This window comes from Poromitra crassiceps, assembly GCF_964638095.1.
Source record: "Poromitra crassiceps genome assembly, chromosome: 12".
Taxonomy (NCBI): Eukaryota; Metazoa; Chordata; class Actinopteri; order Beryciformes; family Melamphaidae; genus Poromitra; species Poromitra crassiceps.
Genome location: NC_139632.1, coordinates 13,489,894 through 13,516,050, shown reverse-complemented (window position 1 = coordinate 13,516,050; position 26,157 = coordinate 13,489,894). Strand labels below are relative to the sequence as shown.

The 26,157-nt window shown below is 44.5% G+C and overlaps 1 protein-coding gene across 1 annotated transcript; it reads left to right on the top strand.

Annotated features, from left to right (window-relative positions):
- The first annotated feature begins 11,194 nt into the window (after window positions 1-11,194).
- Window positions 11,195-25,934, top strand: LOC310787053 (scaffold attachment factor B1-like). The gene is made up of 21 exons (XM_083648387.1): window positions 11,195-11,464; window positions 11,853-11,943; window positions 12,033-12,097; window positions 13,583-13,789; window positions 14,085-14,144; window positions 14,253-14,298; window positions 15,139-15,544; window positions 15,933-15,976; window positions 16,109-16,221; window positions 16,378-16,527; window positions 16,645-16,730; window positions 17,497-17,546; window positions 17,657-17,736; window positions 19,689-19,852; window positions 20,036-20,129; window positions 21,560-21,759; window positions 22,770-22,938; window positions 23,910-23,983; window positions 24,091-24,134; window positions 24,468-24,525; window positions 25,103-25,934. Exons 1-21 carry the CDS (start codon window positions 11,312-11,314, stop codon window positions 25,227-25,229), a joined length of 2,481 nt encoding a protein of 826 aa, XP_083504513.1. The 5' UTR covers window positions 11,195-11,311; the 3' UTR covers window positions 25,230-25,934.
- The last annotated feature ends 223 nt before the right edge of the window (window positions 25,935-26,157 follow it).

Here is a 26,157-nt window from a genome sequence, read left to right as displayed (position 1 = left end):
TTTCACCAGGATCTTAAATAAAAAATTCAGCAGCGCACACCATGTTCAAGCCACTGCGCTCTACACCCTGCGACTCCCAATCTGTTTAGAAAACTGAATTCGGAAATAAATAAATAAAACTGACTTCATATGGCCCTAGTACAGTAGTATATTGTGGATGGGTGGTCTACGGAAGTAGTCCCTCCGTACCGTAACAGCAGTATCACCCATGGTGCCCAAACACAACACACAGCAGCAGAGGTTACAAGCATCATGTACTGTATTGTCCTGTTTAATAGTAACATCACAGCTCACATTCAGTCCCAACCATGCACTCCCTGTTAAACAATACACACCTACACATCTTCCTCATAATCAAGACAGACAAACAGCATTCAACAGCAGTCAGAGAGAGGAACATTAGTATTACATATCATATTACACAATGGACCAAATCCATGCTTCAAAGAGCCTGCAAATTAGGGAATTGTCCACATGGAATGGCAGGTACAGTACAGCTGAGTGAAGCCATGTCCATATTAGAGAGAGAAAGTGAATGGTAGGACTGTTGAGCTGACGTGGCGGCACAGCCCTTGTTGTCATGGCTGGGTTGGTGTTTCTTCGTTCCAAAGGAAAAAGTGGCGTGTGCGGCTCCCATTTCCCTTTGCTATTGTGAGAGCAGTTCAGGTTGAGTCCCGTCCCACACTGTGTTGTGCTGCAGCTCAAAGGTGAAGGAGTGAGACTGTTGTCCATTGCAGCTGTTGTGATAAGGCACGGGAACATTCACAATGTGTGTGTGTGTGTTTGTTATGTCCTTGTTGTTTCAAACATGTCTTGAGTCTGTTCAGTACAATAAACACACAAGTATCATACAAAAGTACGCCCACCCCCCAAAAAGTCCCTCCTGTCCCGCCCAACCCCCAATTCCATAAAGATTACAGGTCAAACCAACCAATGAGTTTGTACACTGTCAACTTACAGTACAGAATCAAGGCACTCATTAACATTTCCATGAGCACTGCTGCTGCTTTGACTTGCTCATTAGGAGAACTAAGGAATGGAAAGGTGCAAATAATACTGCAATATTTCCTTGAATAAAAAAACAACAAAAATAAACAGATGAAAGGTCCATCATGAGGCCACTGAAAACACAGCCCACGTCCAATTTGATTTCATCAACAGTAACCACAATATATTAATAATGATAGAAAAAGTGCTTGGCAACATTGTCCAGTTGTGTTCGCTGTCGTATAGGACGACAAGAGTTGAGACACATTTTCAGCTTCTTGATTAGTTCCCATGACAACAGCAACTGTAACAGCCTCCGTTTTGTCTCTCCCCTGTTGTGCTTTGTTGGCCCACCCTGGTTACTGCACATGTCACCACCGTTCTCTCATGTCCACTCACTTCTACAGGTTATGTTTCTCTACTGTGGTTCTCTATCCTCTCCTGGCTCACTACAAACCATCTACTTGTCTTGTCATCTAGGACAGCAACGTGTGCCATTTATCTTGTGGTTCCTTCTCTACTGGGAGATTGTTGCCCATCATCCAATTCATTTGCTCTCTTTTCTGCCCTGGTCAGACCTCATCGTCCATATAAGGTATGTCTGTGTCAGAAAAACGTCTCCGGCCATTTGTAGGCAAGGTTTGCGTCTGGGGTTGCTGGTGCTGAGGTGAAGATGCAACCATAGAGAGGGAGGAGGAGGAGGCGGCAGCAGAGGGGGGGCAGGAGGAAAAAGGTAACAGCAGTTTGCAGTCTGGGTCGTCAATGTACAGGGACTGGGTGCTGTCTTTACGGCGGCCGGGCTGCTCTCGTCTCCTGATCAGGTTTTTAAATGGCCGACTTGCAGGAGGGGTGAGGGCGTGCGCACGGCCTCTGCGGGAGAACGCAACAAAGGAGTGCCTTCCTCACCCTGGCCACGAATCGCTGGAACTTTGTCTTGCCCGCCTTGACGTCGATCACCGTCAGCTTGCAGTCGCAGCCACCACAGAGCTGGGGGAGGGAGGGAGATGTGAGAATAACTAAGACATCGCATTCTTCACCGGACATTAACATGAATGCTGGGTGACGACAACTACAGACATGAAAATAAACTTTCCAACTCAAGTTTATGTCAACTAAACAGAAAGCTTGGACAGTAACATAGAAACATGTCAGGTGTCAAAATAATATAGAGACACAATCCAGATACAAGCCAGGTTGCTACAGTACCAGATGTAAACAGGGGCTGAAGCTTTTAGTCCACAGACAGAGCCACGCTTACCGGTACATAGGGATGTTAATGATTCATCTTAATCAATCGCCGTTAAGCATTTGATCGATCCAAACATATATTACATATATTAACCGATTAATCGACAATGCTATGTGCCATTTTTATTTTTTTTGCTGAAATGATTTAACAGCACAAGGGAGAAATTAAACTTTCACCGCTTATACAGATTTAGAAGAAAGCCAAGCAAGTAGGCAAAAAGTCCAGTGTGGGGGAATTACACCCAAAAGGCAACAGTATTCATTGTAAACATTGCAATACAATGTTGAAATACAGCACGTCTACAAGCACAATGACAGCTAAGGCCGTGTGTCCATATAGCTTCTTTTCCTAAGCCCCAGCATCTTTTTTCAGTTGTTTCCAATGAGGAGAGAGCGTATGCGGGCGCATACGGATGTCTAGAGAAAGTGCGCTGCAACCAGCATCTATTTTCAGAGCGCTCCGACTGTTGTGTGCGCCGGCTCCCAGCGCTTCCAGGGGAAAATATTGTAACTTTTCAGGAAGACTTTTCACAACAGAGACAGAAAGGCTCAATTGTGCAAGCAGATTGGCTAGTCACTTAATATTTCTGGTGAGTGTTGTGCTTTTATCACAGAACGTGTGTTGCTAGCTTGTTAGCTGTTAGCTATCAAGCTCGCTTCCTAACGTGAGTTTCAATCTGCTTGATTGCATATTGTGCGCTGGGATCAGCGCTCCCCAGCGCACTTCCAGGGTTTAACTGTCAGAAAAAGAAGCTATATGGACACACGGCCTAATGCAAGTAGTTTGGTTGGTTGATTAACTTGTTGAGTAGGTTTACATGTATAAAAACCCGCGTTCTGTATTTTCTATGTTGTATGTCAAAAGCTGTTTTATGTAATGATTAATTGATCGTTAACATGACCAATTAATCGATTAAGGAAATTGATTACAATTTGCATCCCTACCCGTACATGTGACTCAGGCAATTCCAGTCCAGTATGAAAATATCGTATACATAAGCTGTTTTGGTGTGTGTGTCTTGTGTGCGTTCTCACCTTGTCACTGTCCAGTGTGTTCTGTGAGGTGCATGAGGCCAGAGAAACGGTGTCTGTCTGGCTGCTGCCTTCACTCTGGCTGTCCAGCTCCTCTCCATCCCTACAGGATTAGCACACACACACACACACACACACACACACGGTCACTGAGAGAGAGGGCGTGTCTGTGTGTGTGTGTGTGTGTGTGTGTGTGTGCTTTTTACCTCTACGCAGGATGAAAATAATGAAAATCTAGACATGCAGTGTATAACCATGAGAAAATATGAGTACAAAAACACTTGTGAGTTTGCAGCACAAGTAGAGGATGTTCAGTTGTGCATTTAAAAAAGAATTTCCTCCTCAGATATGTTCTAATCTAATATATTCACAGCTACAGACAATATGTGCACTGAATGTGTTTCCAGTACCTTCGTCCCTTGTGCTTGGCATGGGTGGCCTTGGGAATGTGGATGGGCTCCTTCAGTGCCCCCTGCAGGTGAATGGTGCACTCCTGAATCATCTCCCTGATGTCCATCTGAAGAAACTGTGAGGGCAGACATCAAACGTCAAAAAGCAACCGCTGGCTTCACAGTCAACAGGTCAAATACAATAAGAAGATACAGGCAGGGAAAAATAAAACTCACACAATCAAGGCTGTTTGGAATTTAAAAGAAAGAAAGAAAGAACGCTGGAGGAGTAAACTGAGTAAATCACCTTGGTGACGGAGGAGGTGGAAGAGAAGGACAGCTCGTTGGCCTCTTGCTCGAGCAGCTCTTGCTCGAGCAGCTCAAACTCGAGCAGCTCAAAATCGAGCAGCTCCACGTTCTCGGTGTGTCGCTCGTGCTCCCAGCGCAGCAGGTCCTCCTGGAGCAACAACTCAAAGGAATCCTCTGAATTCAGTCTTCTTTGCTCTCTGGTGGGGTGCTTCTCAGCCTTGAGAGAGTTGCTGCGGGTCATGACCTGGGCCTGGGGTTGTGCCAGGCGGGACTTGGCTGTGACATTGGCGATTTCCGATCTGAACATACAGAGACATACATACAATACAGAGTGAATAATATGCACATTACAAGTACGGCCTTGCAATATTTTTGATGAGGGATTCTTGTTTCTTTACTTGAAGTATGGTACATTGTGCTTTGGCTCTTGGGTGCTGACTGGAGTTGGTAGAGCCGGTGTGGGAGAGGGGCGAGGCGGGGAGCGGTGGGGGGAGGGAGAGGGGCGAGGCAAGGAGCGGTGCGGGGATTTGGGGGGAGAGAGTCCGCTCTGCTCAGCTTGAGGCTCGAGGTTGAACACAGGAGCAGGAGCTGAGGGAAGATTGAAGCTGGACCTGTGGAAATCAGAATGGGATTTAGATTTTTCACTGGGCCTGAGTCGAACGTAACTTTAATGTGCAGACAGATATAGCCTGCAGTGCAGACAGTGTTTGAGTCAGAGATATAGTGACTTGCATACAACAATGTGTCAAGCAATGTAAAAACATAAACTGGGTTCAGTACAACATGAAATTCAAGCACTTTATCCAAGCACCCCCCCCTCCCCACCAAGTAATTAATTTCCAAATAAAAGGGGGCATCAACTTTGCATTATATAAGTCTACTTGAAGGAAGGGGAAAAGAGACAGACCTTGGTGTGAGGAAAGCGTCTGCTGAGCGAGGAGTGAGAGGCTGAAGTCTGAAGGAGGACAAGCCGACAGGAGCCTGGAACACAAAGCCCTGAGGGGCGAAGGAGGCTGGAGATTCAGATGAATCCACAGGAGGGAGGCAGATGGCCGGAGCTGGGTACATGACCATCAGAGCAACTTGGACTTTGTCGTCAGCAGTCACTGTAGAAAAGAGGGACACAGACAGAAAAGGTTATAGAGAAAAAGAAACAGAAATGCATCAAATCAAGGCAGTAAAGATGCTATTTCATGTTATCTCACTGTCCTGTAATGCATGTTACCTGTAGAGGCTTTGGTCCTGGTGGTCCCATTAAGTGCTGCCAATGGCTGGACAAGAGCAATCCGCCTGCGGCTTGACCTCTCCACAGCAGGCTGGACACGCCTACTGGTTGATCTCTCCACAGCAGGCTGGACATGCCTACTGGTTGATCTCTCCACAGCAGGTTGGCCTGTAAGAAATGGGAGGTCAGAACTAAACCAAAACAGACAAGGTTGCAGCACTTGTGTGTTTTATCTCAAATAAACAGGCAAAAATTATCTTAATCCTAATAGGCTTTACATGGTTCGGCGTCAAAGCCAGCGCAAATCACGCAAACTGCGTGAGTATAATATAATGTAGATGGGGAGATAGCAGGAGAGTCATTGAAATCCTAGTAAAATCACACAATTTTACTCATTTTGCTGGGGACTCCCCTGCAGCCCTTTCAAGCTGACATTCGAGTATACAGGAGGACTAGCTGCCGCTGGCAAGGCTCCAGGTCGAGGCTGGTGCACAAGTATATCACAGCCTTAAAGCCTTTTTTGTCCTAGTAATTCAATTACAATTTACCTTTTTTCACAGGAGGCAGAGGGGCAAAGCTGAAGGTGTTGGTTGGATGGTACAACCCTGTCTTGAAAACGTTTTTCTTCTCTCTCTTTTCCTTCTCTTTCATCAGTGCCTTGCGCTCTTTCCAGCTCTCGAGCTTTTTCATCTTCTCATTACTTACAGCTGTCTCTGTGGAGAAGTGGAAGAAGTGTGAGATATGGTAAGAGTTCACTTCGCCCTCCCCCCATTTTCTCCCCAATTGTACTTGGCCAATTTGCCCCGGTCGCTGCTCCACCCTCTGCCGATCTGGGGAGAACTGGCGTAGACTAGCACCATGCTTCCTCCGACACAGTTGCCAGCTGCTTCTTTTCACCTGACAGCGGGGAGCTTCACCGGCAGGACGTAGCATGCGATTCCCACCAGTTCCCTTCCGCCCCGAACAGGCACCCCGAACGACCAGAGGAGGCGTTAGTCCAGCGACCAGGATAATACCCTAAATCCAGCTTCCCACCCGCAGACACATCCAATTGTGCCTGTATGGCCGGAGGTAACACAGGGGGCGCGAACCTGCGACCCTTGTCTTGGTAAGCAGGGAATCTACCGCTACACTACCCGGATGCTGGTAAGAGCTAACTAGATGGTTGGGTAGCTTGATGATATGAGATATGATTTTGATCCCTGCAACAGCCAATGCATCCTGACAAAACCTCCTGGAGAGACCCTGGACCCCTAACTGCTAATTCATTGTTTGTCTCTCTGAATCAGAGCATGTGCTACATTTAAATTGGAGAGCAAATCCTTTTGAGTGAATCATGGTAGTAGGGATGTGCGATATGGCCCTAAAATAATTCCGGATATTTGTGTATTTCTGTGATAACGATATTCTTGATGATATGATAAAATACTGAGAAATATGTTATTATTCATTTCAAGAACATTGCAGAGCATTTGGGTAGTGTAAAGGTAAAAGCACTCGCCTACCACCGCAGAGAGCCGGGTTCAATTACCGGCAGCGGCACTTCCTGATTGGTCAGAGACGTTCTTACAGTCACAATTGGCCGTGTTTGCGGGTGGGGTATGTGACCTGGTCGCTGCACTAGTGCCTCCTCTGGTCGGGGCGCCAGTTCTGAGGAGGTGGAGGGAAACTGGGGGGAATAGCATGATCCTGATCCGACCTCCAGCGTGCTACATCCTGCCGGTGAAACTCCTTACTGTCAGGTGACAAGAAGCAGCTGGTGACGACTGCACATGTATCGGAGTGGAGGAAGCATGTGCTAGTCTATGGCTCTCCCCATATCAGCAGAGGGGGTGGAGCATCGACCAGGACAGCAGGGGGACTTGGCCAAGTACATGGCAAGTAAATGGCAAGTAAATGGCAAGAAAACAAGAGAAAAACCAACATACAATTGCAATAAAAGTGTTATAGTTTTAGCATAAACGTACAGTGCACTACTGAAGGCACTCTTCTTTTTGGAATTAACTCCTGATGTGAAACAACAGGTGAGTGTATTGATGTCACAGGTAATGTTAATCCTTACGTTTAGCTGTTGCCTTGTCCTGCCTTGTCATGGAGGCGTCCAGGCTGGAGGTCTCAAGCTCAGGCAACCTGTCCAGCTGCCTGCGGGTTTGCAACAGGCGGTCCCTGTTCTCCCTCTGGGTCTGAGTCTGTCTGCGGGACATCTTCACCCTCAGCATAGATACGCTGTTGTCCCGCTGGCGCAGGTGGGCAAAGCGAGCTTCCATCACAGAGTGGTCTGGTCTGGTCAGGCGAGCAGAAGAAATATCCAATATCAAAGAAATATCACTACTTATTACATTGATGTATGATGTACACTGTGGAGAATGTAACATTAGCTTTATCACTAACTTACATATGGCAACTGTTAATTAAACAATGGAGAAATGTGCAAAAGTTGAAGTGTCACTGTTTTAAAATGTGGGAATTTAGTTAAAAAAACATACAGCTTGTTTGTGAGTTCCTGGCTCCATAGGGTAATAGGGTATAAAGGTTGAACAACTATAAAACATAACTGCGATTTCTCGTTTACACTTGAATGGCGTCCCTTAGCTTAAAGTATGAAGGAGTATTTTAGAGTGTTTCACCATACAATACACAGTATTGGGGAAGCTACCAACTACTTCACCATGGAAAGTAGTTGAAACTACAGCAAAGCTACCCTGGAAGAAATGTACGGTAGTTTAGGAAACTACAAGCTACACAGAAAAAGTAGTTCAAACTACTTTGTAAAAAAAAAGCATTAAATTGATATATCAAATTAAATGTAATAACCTACAAAAAAGCACAATGCCAGCAAAAATATGCCTCTCAATTGAGTTTATTGCCATAGTTGACACCCAATACATTCAATGCTACTATATTTTGTTGTTGTAATCAAATCTGGTTCTTCTGGGTTTTGTTTTATCAGACAAATGAACAGTAAAGACTTGACTAGGATCAGGGTAAGAATCTCAGGGCAAGCCAACCAGAGGCAACATACAGGCTGTGTGTCTTGCACAGAACTACAGCAACGACAGTCCTTTCATTGTATTGCCCAACATTGTAGTTTGAGTAGTTAAACTACACAAAAATGACCAAAAAGTAGTTTAACTACTTGACTCACTACGCAAATATGAATGTAGATGAACTACCAGCAAGCTACTGCAAAATGTGGTTCAACTACTAGTTCAACGACATGTAGGCTAGTTGAAAGTGAAAGGACGTTTAACGTGCGGACATGTTCTCTCACTTCTCAACGACATGTAGCGTTAGTTCACTACTCCCCAAAACTGTGTTTACAACTAACGGCATTTGCACACGGAATTACAGCCAGCATGCTGGTTCACGAGTCACAACTCTATCTTGCTCATTTCACTAAAGAACTTGACTAAAAACCAGCAATCAACTGCCAATTTTGTCCAATGACAGGTAGCCTAAGACTAGGCCCTACGTTAGCTGGTTTAACGCTAACACTAAGCCTGGCGATTAAGTAATGGGACATTGTGGGCTAATCATTGAATTTCTTACTGTAAGTGATCAAAAAGGCAGTATGGTTATACCGGACAGGTATTGTAAATATCTGCCATCTGGTAAGCCTTGCATGTGCTACAACACTGTATTGTTAGTACTGCTAGAAGGGCTAACGTTAAGTTACATCGTTAACCAGGTGTTTAGTGCGGCTGGTAAGCTATCGTCCGTTTCTCGTCACAAAACGGCATTTTCCACGCCAAAAAAGATGCTGACAAACACATAGCCGACACATGTCCCCCTAGAGAGCTGTACTGTGACAATAAAACATTGACTTACTTGTAAGAATTCGAGAATTCGAGTTGGTAACCGTAGCTTCTCCGAATTGCAGCTGATCCGTTCAAGAGTAGTGTTGGACTGACTGCGTCAAGCTTCTCGCTCTAAACTTTAACTCACGGTTAGCCAATCAGAGGTCGAATCAAATTCAAACACACGGAAGCCGCGAAAATCCAGCTACCTTACAGAGTTGCCAGATCCTGGGCGGGTTTTCCGCCCAATTAGGCTGGTTTGGGGTGGTGGTTTTTGAACAGTGTCTTTTCCCATGTCCCACATATCAGTATTGAAATGATGTCCCAGATTTTGATTGACTCTAGTTTTCAAAAGCCAAACCACTGAGATAGATAGATAGAGAGAGAGAGAGGGGGGGGGGGGGGGGGGGGGGGGGGGGGGGGGCAGCTGACTGTCTTCTGAAGACTGTCTGTCCATACAGTATAGTTCTATAATTGATGTTCAAAAGTTTAGACAGACAGTACTACTATGTGTATGTACTGTATGTATATATATAGCCTATATTTTTTTGTAGACTGTTTGTGGTCTCTTGTGTTTGTGTTATGTAATTGTGTTTAAAAACGAATACAAAATCTGATCAATAAATAAATAAAAATTAATCATTATTTCCCTCTAGAGTCTAGCTGATGCTTTGAAAGCCATGCTATTCACAGGGGGCACTGCCTTCCAAACGTCTCTTTCCTTCCACGCTCTTTGTTAAAGGTAGCCTATCTGGAACAGCTGATGTTTACACGTGTTTACATTGTGTGTACAACTTGCAGCGAAGAAGACAGAGCGCCACCGTCTGACCTGGCATTGTAAATGTAAACAGTAACACAGTAATTTACACAGATTTATGAAAACTTAAATATCTATTTATGTAGGCTATGTTGTAATTTTGAAGTAACAAGGTAAGTATTCATAAAGTATTAATTTGCGAAAACGGACGTTGAGTTGAATTGTTTGTTTGTATTCAAAACTTTAATAGCAAAACACAAACCTTTATAGGAAAATAGACTATCAACATTTTTAATGGGAGTGAAATACTATCTTCTGTAAAGTACAAAATCTGAGTGATTGATAAAATACTGCAGTATAAATGTATGATATGACATATTCCACAAGTATAAGGATGATTCAGTACAAAGTACAAAGAATAAAATAAAACTACACATACATGCAGTCCTAGAATTAAAGTGCATAGGTTTGCATACATGTGTGTGCATACAAAAGACATTCTGTTCATTTTTCTCTAAGGTGAATTGGCCTATCTTCCCCCATCATTTGTCTGGCAAAGAGCATAGAATGCTGCATCTCCCCTTTATATGTCAGTGACAAAGTAATAATTCAGTGCTTGCTTTCCAAGCAGATGTAAACATCATAACTTTCAATGAAGCTACAAACACCAGCATGTCTCTGCACTCAGTGCATCTTATGAAAAAACCCTTGGTTAATATCTTTTCAAGTCTGTTCATTTGTGCCACTCACTCCTCCTTCAGCCTCCTCGCTGTGGTCAGTAAAGCCAGAGGTAGATGAAAGAGGCCGAACAAGTCTGGGCACCTTTCACCCCGCTTTTTGTCATGGGGCGAGCGTAAACCACGGAACCAGAATGAACACCGGAAGGCAGTGCGCCAAAAAACGTCAAATTGTCAAGTTAACGTAAAAGTTGACGAGCTAGAAACGCTGCTTTTCCTGTCTAGGGCGGGCTCTAGGCCGGAACCAGGTAGGGTGACAAAATCAATTGTGAACGGAAGCCAGGCTCTTTCTCGCCGAGAAGAGCCTGGTGACGCGAGGTAGGCTGAACTGAGGACGAAACAGGTCTCTGCTCCAGCGATCCAGTAAACTGTGAAGATAACAACAGTTATGGGACACCGCAAAATTAAGAAAAGCTAAGAAGAAGAAGAGAGAGAGAAAAAAAAGCCTACCTACAATGTCCAAAATTAACTTCTTTCTCAACTGCCAAGGGCCGCTACACTAAAGAACATTACATGCCAGAAATGATTTGTACTGGCCAAATATTTATATAGTTTATGTGGAGGAAATTATATTACAGTAATTTATTATACTATGCTAATATGCTATGTCTTTAATATCTGTATACTCTTGAACTATTATGTGACGTCATCAAGCCTCCAGCGACGGAGATCGCAATCGCATCCATTTCTGACTACAAGAAGAACTAGCATAGTAGCTAGCTACGCCCCGGTAGCTACTTGTGTCATTGCGGTTGCGGCATTAGCTAATTAATCGAGTTCGTTACACAGCGATTTTTCTACGCTGAAGAAATATATTAGTTAACAAAACCATGGCTGACTCTTCAGCAGAAGTCGAGGTTCCGGAGGGCACTGCGGTTCGCAAGCTATCTGAGCTGAGAGTCATCGATCTGAAGGCCGAACTGAAGAAACGAAACCTGGATACCACGGGCATCAAGAACGTCCTGTCTGAGCGCCTGAAAAAGGTCTTGCTAACTAGTATGAATGTGAAACATAGAAATATAACCCTAGCTCATTCTGCTTTTCTACATCGTGCGATTATATTGCAGAAACCAGGTTTCTGAATATATACAAACGGTATGTCAGTGTTATCGATTGAGCTAACGTTACGAGGCCCAATGCCCATTGAGCTGCGTGCTGTTAGCGCCAGTGGTTAGCTAACGTTAGCTAGCTGAAGGCCTTCATTCAAGCACGGTGTTGTGACCATGGATGTAGGGTTGTGTCGAGTTATGCATCAGCTCATCAAGCCTGCATGAATGTCAATGCCTTTCACGTTACTTTGACTATGTATTGCACTGGCGTAAAGTTATTTATTGAATATGTATTTGTGGCTCTGATCTATTTCATGAGCAGGCGATTGAGGAAGAGGGAGGAAATCCGGATGAGCTTGTTATTGATCTGGAGCCAACCCCAAAGAAACCTGCGCCTAAACGGACTGCCAAAGGTAAACAACAGTGAGGATCGAGGTTTCTGCATTACTTAGTTGTCAGACACTTAATCATATTAATCAAATCAAGTGTATTTTATCAACAGATGTAAAGCAAGACAGTGATGAGCCAGAGGACAACACTGTGGGGGAGGATTCACGTGATGGACAGGTGAGAAGATTACTAGCAGAATACACATCCCTGTATGACCAGTGGAGAAGATTACTAGCAGAATACACATCCCTGTATGACCAGTGGAGGCTGCACAATCACTGGCCACGGCCTCGCTCACAGTTGACATGCAGCCTCTCCTTTCTCTCCCAAGAGGGTTTTCATAGTCCACTTCCCTCAGCTGTGCTCCTCCACTCAGGTGTCTGCCATCAGTAGCTAACGAATGGAGCTCTCCATGGTGCTGAACCCATGTTCACTAATTTTAGCCACTAATTAGCCATTTTTGCACACTTAATCAGCCCTAATGACCTAATTTAAAAATTTGGCTCCGTTAGGCAGATTCCTGTGCGGGTCTGATTTTCAAGACCCGGCCCCGCGACTTACAACATATGACCAATCAGTACGGCAACCCGCCCCGCAGACATGAGACCCGCACCCCGACCCGGAACCGCATATGTATAATAACTGTTAATCTGCAGTGCAAACATTTTGTAGTGACCCTAACGAAACTGCATAGCAGTCTTTCTGGCCGAGACTCGTCAACTGATGTCAAGTTAATTAGCTTTTAGCAGCTGCTAGCTGACTAACCAGCTGGTTAGCTCTGCTATCAGACACTACAGACAGTTGTACAGCAAGCAAAGTGACTTACCAGCTATTTCCAATATTTCCGGTATAATCTATATTTATGATTTATGATCGCTGTTGCAGTAACGTAAATCCACTTTTACAACGTCCAACCTCTCTACTTTCATGGTATCCATGTTGTTGCCTGTTGCTAGTATGAAAACAGCCAGTGTGTGTGGTTGTAGTGGAGGCTAACGTTAGCCTACTACAGTATCTGTCCGACTCGTATTGTCTCCAATCCATCACCTTGACCTGTCCCCGCAGCTGAGTTTTGTTTTGTGCAGTCCATAGCATCACACAATGCACGGTATGCATAATTGAAATTATGCCGGTTATGTAAACAAAGCGGAAAACATGCGTCAGAAACGTTTCCTCTCTTCCCTCGGCTCTGCCTGCCTCAGACCAGCTGCCAGACACACCCCCTGCCTCATGCTCCAGATTACTGTAAAATACTGAGAATTCAGTCTTAAGTGCAGCAGAAAAACATACATGGCTCCTACATTGTTCTACCCACCCGCATTTAGTTCATTTTTACCCGTCCCCCGACCCGGTAATTTACAGAAGTGTATTTTTGACCCGCAACCCGTGCTTTTTTGCGGGTACCGGGCGGGGCCCCGCGGAACCCCGACCCAGTGCAGGACTGTGCCCACAGGGGTGCTCTTTAGACTTCCTGAGAGATTCAGCACGATCGCACATAAAATGGCATAGCTGTGGCCGAAAATAATTCTGCTCACTCAGACAGACAGAGACTTCACAACCTTATGATAGATGCTTGTTCAGATTTATTTATTTATTTATTTATTTATTTATTTATTTATTTATTTATTTATTTATTTATTTATTTATTGCCCTCTCCATCAGGAAGAGGATCAAGACAACATGCAGGACATGGACATCCTTGAAATGAATGTTCTGGATGAGGCAGAGAATGACAATGGTGAGGAAGATGAGGATGAAATGCTGAAATTGGATGATGAGGAAGACAATGAAGAAGAGGAAGAGGCAGTGATAGATGAGGAACAGGACAATGAGACAAAGGAGTCGAAGGATGAATCCAAAGTTGAAGAGGTGAGACACAGGATGGCAGAGGGGTTGTTGATTGGGAGAGACTCTCCCCTAAAAGTCTGATATACTGGTGCCTCCCTCTGAAGGAGGGAGTCAGTACACTTTTGGTGTCGGCCAGTATTGGCTTTAAGAAGATGACTCCGTATTCGTCCAATAAGTTTACTGATTATATTTGGCCTATTGTGGAATTGGAGTTTTTTCTAAATGTTTTGCTAATGTGTCACTTAATACAACTGTCAAGAAAGCAACATATTTTGATGAATATTTCCTTTGGAATGTTATTGACTTGTTTCAACAGATGGATGAGTCTGAGTTGGTAGATAAAGATGAAGACCTGACATGCCAATCACCCAAAAAGGTATTGTCCATCACAAATGTATTTTTATAAATGTAGAGCAGCTAATGGTGCAATAAAAAAAACCTATGTAACTGCCAAATACGTAATGGCATCATCTTTGTGTTTTAGGCTCAAGAAGAGGATCCAGATGCGGACGACCCTAATGAAAACAAAGGTACTGTTGAAAAGGGGTTAGACGTTCACATGAACGCAGTGTTGAGCTTGGAATGCAGTCCATTAGTTTAATTTAAACCAGGAAGTGAGACTGGAAGCCCAAAGGGAATTGCTGGCTTTGTGTTGAAATTTGGTTAACCATAATTGTTAAATTAAGTATTACATGTTTTGTTGCTCAGTGCATCAAACTATATTGTTGTGCTGTTATTAAAATGGCTATTACGATGGCAGTGGTTAACGATTGGATGCACACTGGCAGCAATTATGTCAAGGTCAGGGAGGTTTGAGCTGTTGCAGGTGATTGCAGTGTTTCTAGGTTGCCACAGGAAGACCAAGACAAAGAAGACCCATCAAGGCTCATCAGCTGACACCACCCTTTTGTAAAGACTATGAAAGACTATGATATATATCCACTGGATTTGAAACAGAACTTGAACTGAAACTCTGGTCAACGCGAAAGGACACTGAACAAGTCATTAATGGACACTGAGCAAGTCAAAGGTGGAAAGAAGAATGACTTCACCAAGCCTCACTGCTGCTCTGCTGATCTTGTGGCTCTCTTCAGCACTCTTTGTCTGCTTTGGATCAGGTGAACTGAGTCAAGTGGTTCAACTTGAGAAATGAGCCATCTTAGTCCCTCTAGTTGCTTGGTTGTCTCTCAGCCTTTGGGTTCTCTTCCAGTCTCTCGTTAGGGTGTGCTTCATCCTTTTCATACCTAGATGTAAGAGCACAGGCCAGGGGTCATGACCTTCCTAATCCAGGCCTTGCCAGTTCCTCGTTAACCATTGCTGTGTTGCAGAAGTGATTAAACTGTGCCATTCTATTCCTGTTAAATCCGTAGAAAATGACAAAGTAGCCGGGTCTTGTTTATCTGAGCCACTTAACGAAGATCGCCACCAGAGCCAGGAGACGGCCCCCGAAGAAGAGCAAGCTGCCACCGCCGGAGGGGACATTGGTGCCAAGTCCGACGCGGCCGCCTCTGGAAATATCGAGAGCGACAAGGATGCTATGGAGAGCGCCACCAAAGAGGTCGGGGACACGCAGAACGTTCCGGAAGAGACAGTTGACACTGAAAGCAAAAGCGCTCAGGCTGTTAGTGTAAGCGAACAGGGCGCCGCGGGCGAAACTGTTGATTCAGAAATGGGCTCTAAGAAGGAGGATGAGAAGACAGAAGAGAAAGCTGATGCGGATTCATCCTCGGCAGTGAAAGAGTCCTCTCCTGTAGAGGGCGATGATCAGAAAAAGAGGTTTGTTTTTTCTGTCTACTAGAAACCAAAATGGCTATCTCTGTTGCATTGGCTCATTTGTGCTAGCAAAATTTGGATGCTCTTTTGGAGGTAAAAAGAAAAAAAAGGGGGGGGGTCTGTGCATTTGTCTGAAGATTTCATTTGTCATTTCTGACACTCACCTCTCCCACTTTATTACCCATTGATGAGTAGTGTCTTGGGATTGTCTTGGGGCATAGTTCCATCCATTCACTGTTAAATCACTGCACTATGGTACGTGAAGGGTTGATCACTTGTCAGTTTTGTACTATACCATAAAACACGTACGGTAAGTATAAACATCTGTTTGAGTAGAGGTCCCAGGAATCCTCACCGTTGTATGTTTATGGTTTGTTTTCTTTGTCTCTAGTTCTGAGGAAAAAGATGACAAGACCGAGTCAAAAGATGAAAAGGGTGAGTGTATGGAATGATTTCCTCCTCAGTCTCTTCCTTGCAAGTCAACGGATGATTGCTCACTCTGTGTGTGTGTGTGTGTGTGTGTGTGTGTGTGTGTGTGTGTGTGTGTGTGTGTGTGCGTGCGTGCAGCCGCTGGAGGTGGTGCTGCAACAGCAAGCAGTAGCAGGAATCTGTGGGTCAGCGGTCTTTCTTCCACGACCAGAGCGACTGATCTGAAGACCCTCTTCAGCAAATATGGCAAGGTTAGTCTGTGGCCAAGTGTCCTTCACTGCAAGACAGATGAGTTTTGAGTTTCTAAATGATCCCAGAAATAATAATAAATGGGCTTTTGTTCCCTTCCCTGCACCCCTCTTCCTCCTTGTCCCTCTTGTCTGCCCTCCTTCTCCTCCTCCCTTCAGGTTGTTGGAGCGAAGGTTGTGACAAACGCCAAGAGCCCCGGCGCTCGCTGCTACGGCTTTGTCACCATGTCTTCCACAGAAGAGGCCACCAAGTGCATCAGCCACCTTCATCGAACAGAACTGCACAGCAGGATGATCTCTGTGGAGCGGGTGGGTGGATTTCAGTTGTTTTAGTCAGTTAAATTGCATGACCTGATCATCATGAACTTTGTTCTATTGATTTTGCTCTCACAAGTTAATCACTAATCCAAAGCTTCAATGTTGTAGGCCAAAAATGAGCCTGCAGGGAAGAAGCCAGCTGAGAAGAATGACTCTAAGAAGTCTGACGAGAGGAGACAATCCACAGACTCAAAGTAAGACCGCCTGCAGGCTTAGAACAGGGATGCAAACTAGTCACCTGCAGGCTTACATTACAGGGATGCAAACTAGTCGGGTCACCTTTTTTATCCCCAAATATGACCCTTAAGTGAAGGATTTTTTGAGTGGCTTTATGTCTGCCCTGGTAACTGTCACCTTTTTTACTAGTCATGAGTTTGCATCCCTGTTAGAAACATATTTGAAAATAAATACATATGATCACAACGTATGCCATTTGGCAGGCACTTTTATCTGATGCACCTTAGGGCTGTGAACCTTCACTGGCCTCATGATTCGTAATCACGATGCATCTCGATACAGCTTAAAGTATCGCATGCAGCTCCAAGTATCAGATCCTCCATTTTTATATTATTACTGCACACGGCTACCTTTTCATCAATTAATACAAGCAGTCAGATAAATATCAACTCCCTTTTTTATTAGTGCTTTAAAATCTGAATGTGAACATACATTTGAAACATAAACGATGGATCTGTCTTCGATTCCATGTCTGCATCGCGATGCATCTTAAAAACGATCAATTTTGACACCCCTAATGCACCTTACACTACCATTGGTGCATACTGTATATTTTCAGAATGGCTTGCCCCAGTGGTAAATTAATCAAACCCTTGACCTATACTTTGAGCTATATAGGATAAGCTATCACTAAACAGCAGGAAAATAAGCGAGACAGAACCGTTGGGGTTTAATGCTTGAACATAGTGCTCAGACATCAATATGCTGTTATAAACTCTGCAGGGCCGATGGCAAGGATGAGAAGTCTGAGGGTGACGGAAAAGACGGCAAAGGTGAGAGAAAGACTATTCCCTGCTTGTGTGTATGGGGTTAACACTGGATAGTAGTGGCCCCTCTAAAACCTTGACTAGTGTTCTAGAGTGTACTGTTGCTGTTTCTACAGGCCGTAATGAGAGGACTGTAGTGATGGACAAGTCCAAGGGAGAGCCCGTCATCAGCCTGAAAGCCAAAAGCAAGGAACGAGTAAGTGAAACATTCACCCCTAGTCATGCTACAGCCTCTCACACATCTTCAGTTTGTGGTCCTCTACGTGTTTATCAGTGTTTTCCACAAGCACATTGAGGAACCAGCCAAAGAGAAATATGGGGCCAAATATGGGTGCAGTATGCACCCTCATGAACAAACTCTATTTTGGTGTTTTCATGCATTTTGACCGACACCTTGTGGTGTTTAGATGATAAGAAGTGACTAAAGTCATGTACCGTAAATTCCGGACTATAAGCCGCGGCTTTTTTCCCGTTTTTTGGCCCCTGCGGCTTATATAACGGTGCGTCTTATCTATGGATTTTTTCAGAAAAAAAAAATAAATAAATAAAAAATCTCTCTTTTTTAGCACTCTTTCTAACTATAAATCCACTTCTGTTTTAATTTCCTCTCTTGCCCTCTTTTCACCACACCGCGGACACTGTGTGCACTGTAAAAATAAACAACGGTGGTGTTGTGTTATGTTGTTTTGTTGAAATGTTGTAATACGGTAAATGGGAGCTTCCTCAAACAGCCATCTCTTCCCGACAATCCCCTCTGTGCGTGACCACTTACATATGGTAATTACGGTAAGCAAACGGCCACTCGGGCAACAACTCCCTCCCCCGACTACCAGGAGAAAATCACAAACTTCGGCGAATTCACACAAAGGAAGATCAAGGAATATTCACAACAAGACGAGCAGTAGAAGCAACACTCTCACTTACCATGGGGAAGGTACGCAGAAATTCACACGAGGCAGCTTTCAAGTTGAAAGCAGTCAATCTCGCATTAAAAGAGAGCAGCCGCCGATCAAACAGAGCAGCCGCGCGTAACCTGGGCAAAAGGGACTGTCCGTCCGGGGGAGAACTACTGAACAACTCCCTCCCGACTATCAGGAGAAAATCACAAACTTCGGCGAATTCACACAAAGGAAGATCACGGAATATTATAGGAGTGTGAAAACATCCACAATTACCAACGGGTTCCAAAACGCTGGACTGCTGCGGGATGAAGAGGATGACGCCACGGGGACTGCCCCCTAGTCCGATACCTCACGAGTCCGATACCTCACGAGTCCGACACCTCATGGTTTTGGGTTAGGGTCTGGGGGAGGTTAGGTTTAGGCGTGGGGGTGGGAGAGGTTAGGTTTTGGGTTAGGGTCTGGGGGATGTTAGGTTTAGGCGTGGGGGTGGGAGAGGTTAGGTTTTGGGTTAGGGTCTGGGGGAAGTTAGCCTCTTTTTTCGGACTCGTGAGGTGTCGGACTCGTGAGGTATCGGACTCGTGCCATGGCACCTGAAGGAGAGAGGAGAGTGGTTGACGAAGCCACCCTGAACCTGTTCGTTTCCGACACTGAAGATGAGGACTTTGGTGGTTTCAGTACGCAGGAAGAAGAGGAAGACGAGGATTAGTGACTTGACTTCTCTGGTTACAGGTTTGCTGCACATATACGGTAGCCTATTGTTGTGTGATTTTGTCTGGGGATTAGTGACCTGACTTTTGTTTTGTTTTGTTGAAATGTTAATAAATGGGAGCTTCCCCAAACAGCGATCTCTTTCCCGACATTCCTCTCTGTGCACGAACCCTTTCATATGGTAATTAAACATCAAAACACCCGCGGCTTATAGTCCGGTGCGGCTTATAGAAGAAAAAAATAGTCAATTTTGGTCCCGCGGCTTATACACCGGTGCGTCTTATAGTCCGGAATTTACGGTACTGTTTTTCACTGTTTTTAATATGTACTGTATTCTATGTGGGTCTTGTAGGCCCTTGTGGGCTGGGCCACCACCACCTGTGCATGGCACCTTAATCAATCATATCGTTTCAACTCTCCCTTCCAAGTCTTCTTCGTGGGTCTGCAGATACCAAAATAGTCTGCAGCCCATAATGGCATTATCTCTTCCTTGTCCATCTATTTTTAACATTTTCTTTTCTTCCTCTCATTTATCTAGAGCACCAAGAGTCAGGACCGCAAGTCAGCCAGTAAGGAGAAGACAGAGAAGACAGAGAAGAAAGACATCCTGTCATTTGACCAGATCAAGGAGCGGCAGAGGGAGGAGCAGAGAGAGAGGAAGAGGCTGCGGGAGAGGGAGGCCAGAGAGGCGGAGAGACGCAGGTACACTGGGTGGTAAGGAGTGGAAGAGGGGGCTTGAAAAACCACTCTCAAACCACTCTATGCCTGAGTTTAAATCTTATTTTCTTTATTTTGGTTATATTTCAGCAATTTATGACTTAAAGAAAAATACCGTTATAGTTAATTTTTATATGACTGAATAGATTTATCGTTATCTTGTCTCAGCGAGCAGGGGGTGGACCGCTCACGCACCCGCTCCGACCGTGAAGGACGTCCAGATCGTGAACGTGAACGCATCCGTCAGTTCCGGGAGCTTGAGGTACAGTCCTTTTTGCTCTAGCTAGTTCAAGCACATTATGGGCTAGAATTAGTTATAAGTCGCCGTATGACCTTTGCTCTTAGAATAGTTCTGTTTTTGAGGATATACATTTTTCCCCAATTATGCATTATTAATGAGATCAGTTCATAAGCCATTTCCAAATGGACTATATAGTGAGTGTATATAGATGTATTTAACTTAATCTAATCTTCCTGGCCCTATCCTTTCATTTCACTTTATATGAAGAAAAGAAAAGTGTCTCGGCCCCGAGCGCTCCCAGGGATCAATAGCTAACATTAATGTTAGCTACTCGTTAGGATGCTGCGGCCCACTTTGAAATCTGACAATCTTCCGGGGCCCACCCAACTCTTTAATCACAACTCTGATCAACACACGAGACTTGAGATGATGCATTTCCCTATATGTTTTTTATATTATATAGCATGTGAACTTGGGCATAAGGGAAATTAATAATCCATCCACATACAAAAACATTTAGGTAAAATACCCAAAAGCAGATTGCCAACACTTTCTCCCCCACTTACTCATCAATTTGCATGCATAACACATTTGTTGAGACAACATGTGATGAGCAACAACAGAATAAATTAATCCATACGCTATTAGGCTGTGAAAAACCCTACCTTATCTGTAAAGGGGAGACTTGTGGTACCCATTGTACCTATTTTCATTCAGATAAATAGAACTGAGAGGTCAGAGAACCCCTTTGAAATGGTTTTCCCTCGACGTTCAGAGCATTATTTACCCCCCTTCCCGACAAGCTAGCATAGTAGGCTTGGTACCAATGGATGCCTTAGGTCCTCTAGTTTCGTCTGATAACAGGATCTCCACTGTAGCTTTAAAAATGACCCTGCTACAGCCATTTGATTACCCGTGAAAATCGGGAGTGTTTGCAGACCACTCGCGGCCCACCTGCAGTACCTCCACGGCCCACAGTTTGGGAATCACTGGTCTAGGGCTTCCAGTGAACGCTGAGCATGTTGAAATAGGCTGTCAATGCTGCAAAATAAACCAAGCTCACCTGGTTCAGCTTGGAGGCTCAGCTCTGTCGACACTGCAGCTTGTCTGGCCAGCTTTGGTTCAGCAGTCCTCCTTTGTGATGAACACTCTTCTCGCTCATTTATGGACAGACACTACACGAAAACAAGACGCCTAGAAACCGATCCACTGCAACAAACCAAATGACATGCCGTTGCATCTTGGCCTTGGCTTGTAGTCAGAGAGGGGAAGAGCAGACTCTGATGGCGCAGTCTCTATAAGGACTCCAGCGTCACGTCTATGCACCTAAGCTTTGCCTACTTTTGATTGACAGCCACAGTTACCAACCATTACCCATCATTGAGTGCTGTGACCGTGACAAAAAGACAAATCTTTTCTTCAAATTCCCGGTCATGTGGCGAATTCCCCAGGCTGAGAAGCAGCGGCTAGAGGAGGAGCGCATGGAGCGTCAGTTCCTGGAGCGGGAGAGGCTCCGGATCGAGTTTGAGCGTCGGCGCGAGCAGGAAAGGATCCTCCGGGAGCGCGAGGAGCTGCGGCGGCAGCAGGAGCAGCTGCGTTTCGAACAGGATCGCCGTCCCATCAAGAGGCCTTACGACAGCATGGACGGCAGGTAAATAGGCAACACGCATGTTGTGTGCATTATGAGACTGAATACCTTTTTTGTAAACATGTGCATATTTCATCCTTTGCCAAATAAATTAGCCTGGTATCCAGCCCATATGAATCCTTCATAAAGGTCTGGACGCAAGCTTATCTACCACTGATTCGGTGACATGTTTTTTTTTTATAGGCCCAGCTGATTGGTTGCTGTTAGTTGTCAGTCAATCATCAAACTCTTCAACCAATCGCATTAGCAAAGCAGGATGACTTTGCCGATTGTGCGTTAAAGAACTTGCATTGATATATCTCAGTGATAAGAACCGAAGACTAAAGCTGGAAACATGCTACAACGTCAGCCTTGACTTGGTGCATTGCCGACGGCAGCTAGACCTACTGTATATACTCGAACGTCAGCTTGACGAGGGCGTTGCAGGGGAGTCCCCAGCAAAATGAGTAAATTGTGTGATTTCACTATGATTTCAATGACTAGAACTTCGGAGATCACAAGGAGACACTATAGTCATGCATATACTGTACTTGGTGATAGATTTCACTCTCTCCTGTTATCTCCCCATCTACATTATACAGTATTATACTTGTGCTGTTCACGTCAGCTGTGGCGAGTCGCATTTTCAGGGGAGCTGCACTGGCAGGCTCACCAGGCGGCGTAGTCCATAAGTGCAGTCACAACAGCCCCCAAAAAACACAGAAAAAAGTCATGTGCCACCATGGCACATCGGCCCCAGAGTCTCCACCCTAGAAATAGAGCGCACTTTCTAGTCATCGATCATAATGTACATTTACATTATTGCCATTTAAGCTGATACTGTCATGTAGTGCAGCATCTAGTACAACACTAGAATAAGCATGAATGCCTACAGCACCAGCATTACAAGTGATAAGCGTGACCCAGATAAGAAGTAAAAATGTTCTGTATGATTCTATCAATTGGATATGCAAGTGCTTAAAGGATGAACTGACCTCTGGATGTCTCTGTTTGGATGTTTTGCCGTTGTTCAGGAAAGATGACTGGTCTGATAAGCGCATGTCCATGGACGACCGGTACAGCCGCTCAGACTTCAATCGCCAGGATCGCTTCCAAGACTTCGGGGACCGTAGCCGTTACCAAGACGTGATGATGGACAGACGAGACAACTCCCGTGGCCTAGCTGGAGACAGAGACAATCAGGTAAGAGGCATCTTCAACCACACACACAGTGGTGCTGGACAACCACTCTTAAGGCATTGCCAGTTATTATATTTGCACATTGCAGAGCTTTTTTTTTTAAGACGTAATGACGGTATTGAAACTGATAGCGTTGCTATTTTCAAATCCCCTGACAGTGTTTCCCCTAGAAAATGTTTCAGGCCTGGAGGGATTTCGAAACGTACCTCGACCGCAACAGTGGGGGGCCCTTGCTGGCGACGCTAAACTTAGCAAACCTGTTCGCGTCTATGTTCACAATGGCATCCCAAGTATCATCATACTATTATGGGATGCGATGCGAACAGTTGTATTATGGGATGTGCGTTTCGCAGGCAACGACACGTTGACATGTTTTGGAACAGCGCTGCACGCTGGCACAATGCTCCTAAAAGCAAAATGCTTATTGTTTTGAATGATTTGGCATCTTCTATTACTGTCAACACCAGTATTGCTGTATTGTAATAATATGCCATAAAAGTTTATTGAAATTTTGGGGAGAGCAGAAAAAAAAACTAAAAAAAAAAAATTCAATTTTTTTTCTGGCCTGGCAGGCCTGTAGAATGGTAGGGGAAACACTGCCTGATATACGGTATTATCATATTTACCCCCAACCCTAGTTTAGACAGACATGGATGTAGACTACAACTTGACTTGTTTGGCGGAGTCATACAACCGTGAGGTGGTTATTTCTAGTTGTGTATATAGTCATAAACATAAATTCTTAGCTTAGATTTTTAAATGGAGTTATTACCTTCAATTTCACATTTGATCTATCAGTTGTAATTGTGTTGTGGTGGTGGTGTACATAGAGAACAAATGGAGAATATCCTTAGTTTGGAAAAAGTGCAGATTTGTTGAAGTGGAAAATGTGTAGCAACTGCACTGAGGGCTACAGTCTGTTTACTGTCATGATCTCTCTTTAACCCTGGCTGCTTGTGTGTCTCTCCCTGCAGCACTTCTCAGACAGGTCAGAGAGACACGGCCGAGACTCGTTTAGCGGAGGCTACGACAAGCGCATTAACCCCAGGTCAGTCCCTGGCCAATGGGCTTCCACTGGCCTCAGTTACAGCTGATCTGAAATACACTTGGCCACAGGTCAGAGGAGTCATTCTTTTTGTCTCTGTCGTCTTGTAGGGACTTTGATGGACGGAAGACTGATGGAGACAGAACGTGGCAAAGTAGGAATAGTTCTGCTCTATTCTGTGTTAAATTAAACTGTAGTGTTGCTGCTACTGTGACTGCTCTGTTGAAACTATATCTATTTTGAGTCACAGTACATGGTGCATGTACTGTACATGGTACAATGGTGCCATCTACAGGCATGGAAAGTGTCAAATTGTACAAATGATGTAGATGACAGTTAACTGTCAGGAAAATGGCGATATGCCTGTGTAAATATTTGCAAAAATTCAAATCTGCACTGCCTGTGTATGTCAAGTCTTGTCAAGTCTTGTAGAGATATGAATCCAGTGGTCTTGGTCTGCGTCTGATGTCTTGCTCGTCTATTCCAGGTAGAGACGGTGCTATCCCAGCAGGCCAGAGCCACATGGCACGTGGAGGAATGGCAAGGTGAGTGATGGAGGATGTTAGGCTGGTTTCACAGGTGTGGAATACAGCTACTGCAACACTAAGGGCACGTTCACAACAAGTGTGTTTGGAGCAGTTCAGTTGAACTCTGGAGCGTTTGGTTCATTTAGCCAGGTGAGAGCAGTGCCGTTCAAAGTCAGGTGACACCACATAACTGCACTAAGATGCCTGAATTTGCAGTTGGTCCTTTTCACAGCACAGCACAGTTGGGTTTGTTTGGAATGAGAACTACAGCAAACAACCCAATAACATGTGCTTTTATGGACAAGGAGATGGACGTTTTTTCTTGCTTGAAAAGCCTAGCTAGCATAACAAAATGAGATGAGCGCAAACACAGGCTTAACTTGCTCATTCATTTATTTCTTTGTGTTCTTAACTGGTATGGAGACCAGACATGGTGAATTACATCTGAAAGCATAGACAAGTTTGTTACGCTTAGGTTAAGAAAGAAAGAAAAAACAAACTGTTGGTGTGATCGTGCCCCCCTCAAGCAAAATCTTCAACTGTAGCTGCAAACTCATACTTTGCAATTGAAGCTGTACTTATTACCACTGTACAGATCATCATTCAGCAGCCGAGGCTTCGCGAACACAGGAACGTCCCAGTCTCTCTCTGGAGCTCTGAACCGACAGAACCAGCTGATGCAGGGCAGCGGCCTGAGCGGAGCCTTCGGTCGTCGCTACTGATGTCCGCCTGTCTGTTTAACTGTTCTGTCTGTCTGATGACATGTGCCGGGACTCTTCCAGGAGGCCATACCAGAGATCTGATTTTTAAATAGGAATCCCTTTGTTTTCTTTTGGACACGATTCCAATCCATTTTTCAGACCCACCCCCCATTCTTGTGTAGTGATCTCATCCTTGGTATTAATCACACAGTCAGTACCTGCCTCGTTTGTACAACATGACTGCCTCTGTTGTGTAGAACAAGTTGGCCGGGCCCTGTAGAGAAGTCACGTCAGTTTTGTGTTCTTTCAATTGGGGATGATGGACCTAACCACACCAGCCCCCCTGCTTTACCCCAATTTCTGTCCAAAACATTTAGCAGACCTTTTCCTTTTTTAAGATAGTGGGCAGCAAATTTTCACTGCACAGCAGTGGCATTTTAAAATGGAAACACATTTTTAAAATGCCACACATCACGTCCTGTTTATCAGTGCCTGTATCCCCCCCCCCCCCCCCATATAAATCTTACATTTTTCTAATTTTCTGTACTTGTTTTGTGTGTGATGAATACCATGGTAATTAATGCTCCAGGAGATTGTCTGTTTTCAAAAACTGTTGACTAAGCTCTGTGGTAAATCGAAAATTTAATGTATTGGGTTTTAGCCTGAATATTCTGTAACTATCAAAAGAGTTTTTGTGCATAAAATCATTTTCTTTTTTGTCCTATTGCCACTGTTATTTGTTTCATTCAAATATGCTCACCAGAGAGGCATGCCAAGTTCTGATGTCTAATAGAGCTTAGTTAAAGTCATTGGGTGTAATTAAACGATACATGTTTTTGATATCTCTTGCAGTGGTGCTACTGAAAAAGGCTTGCTGACTCATCTTAAATGGCCAAAGCAAATTTTGAGGGGTCACTTTCAAGACACGATCAAGACGCAGCATACAGTA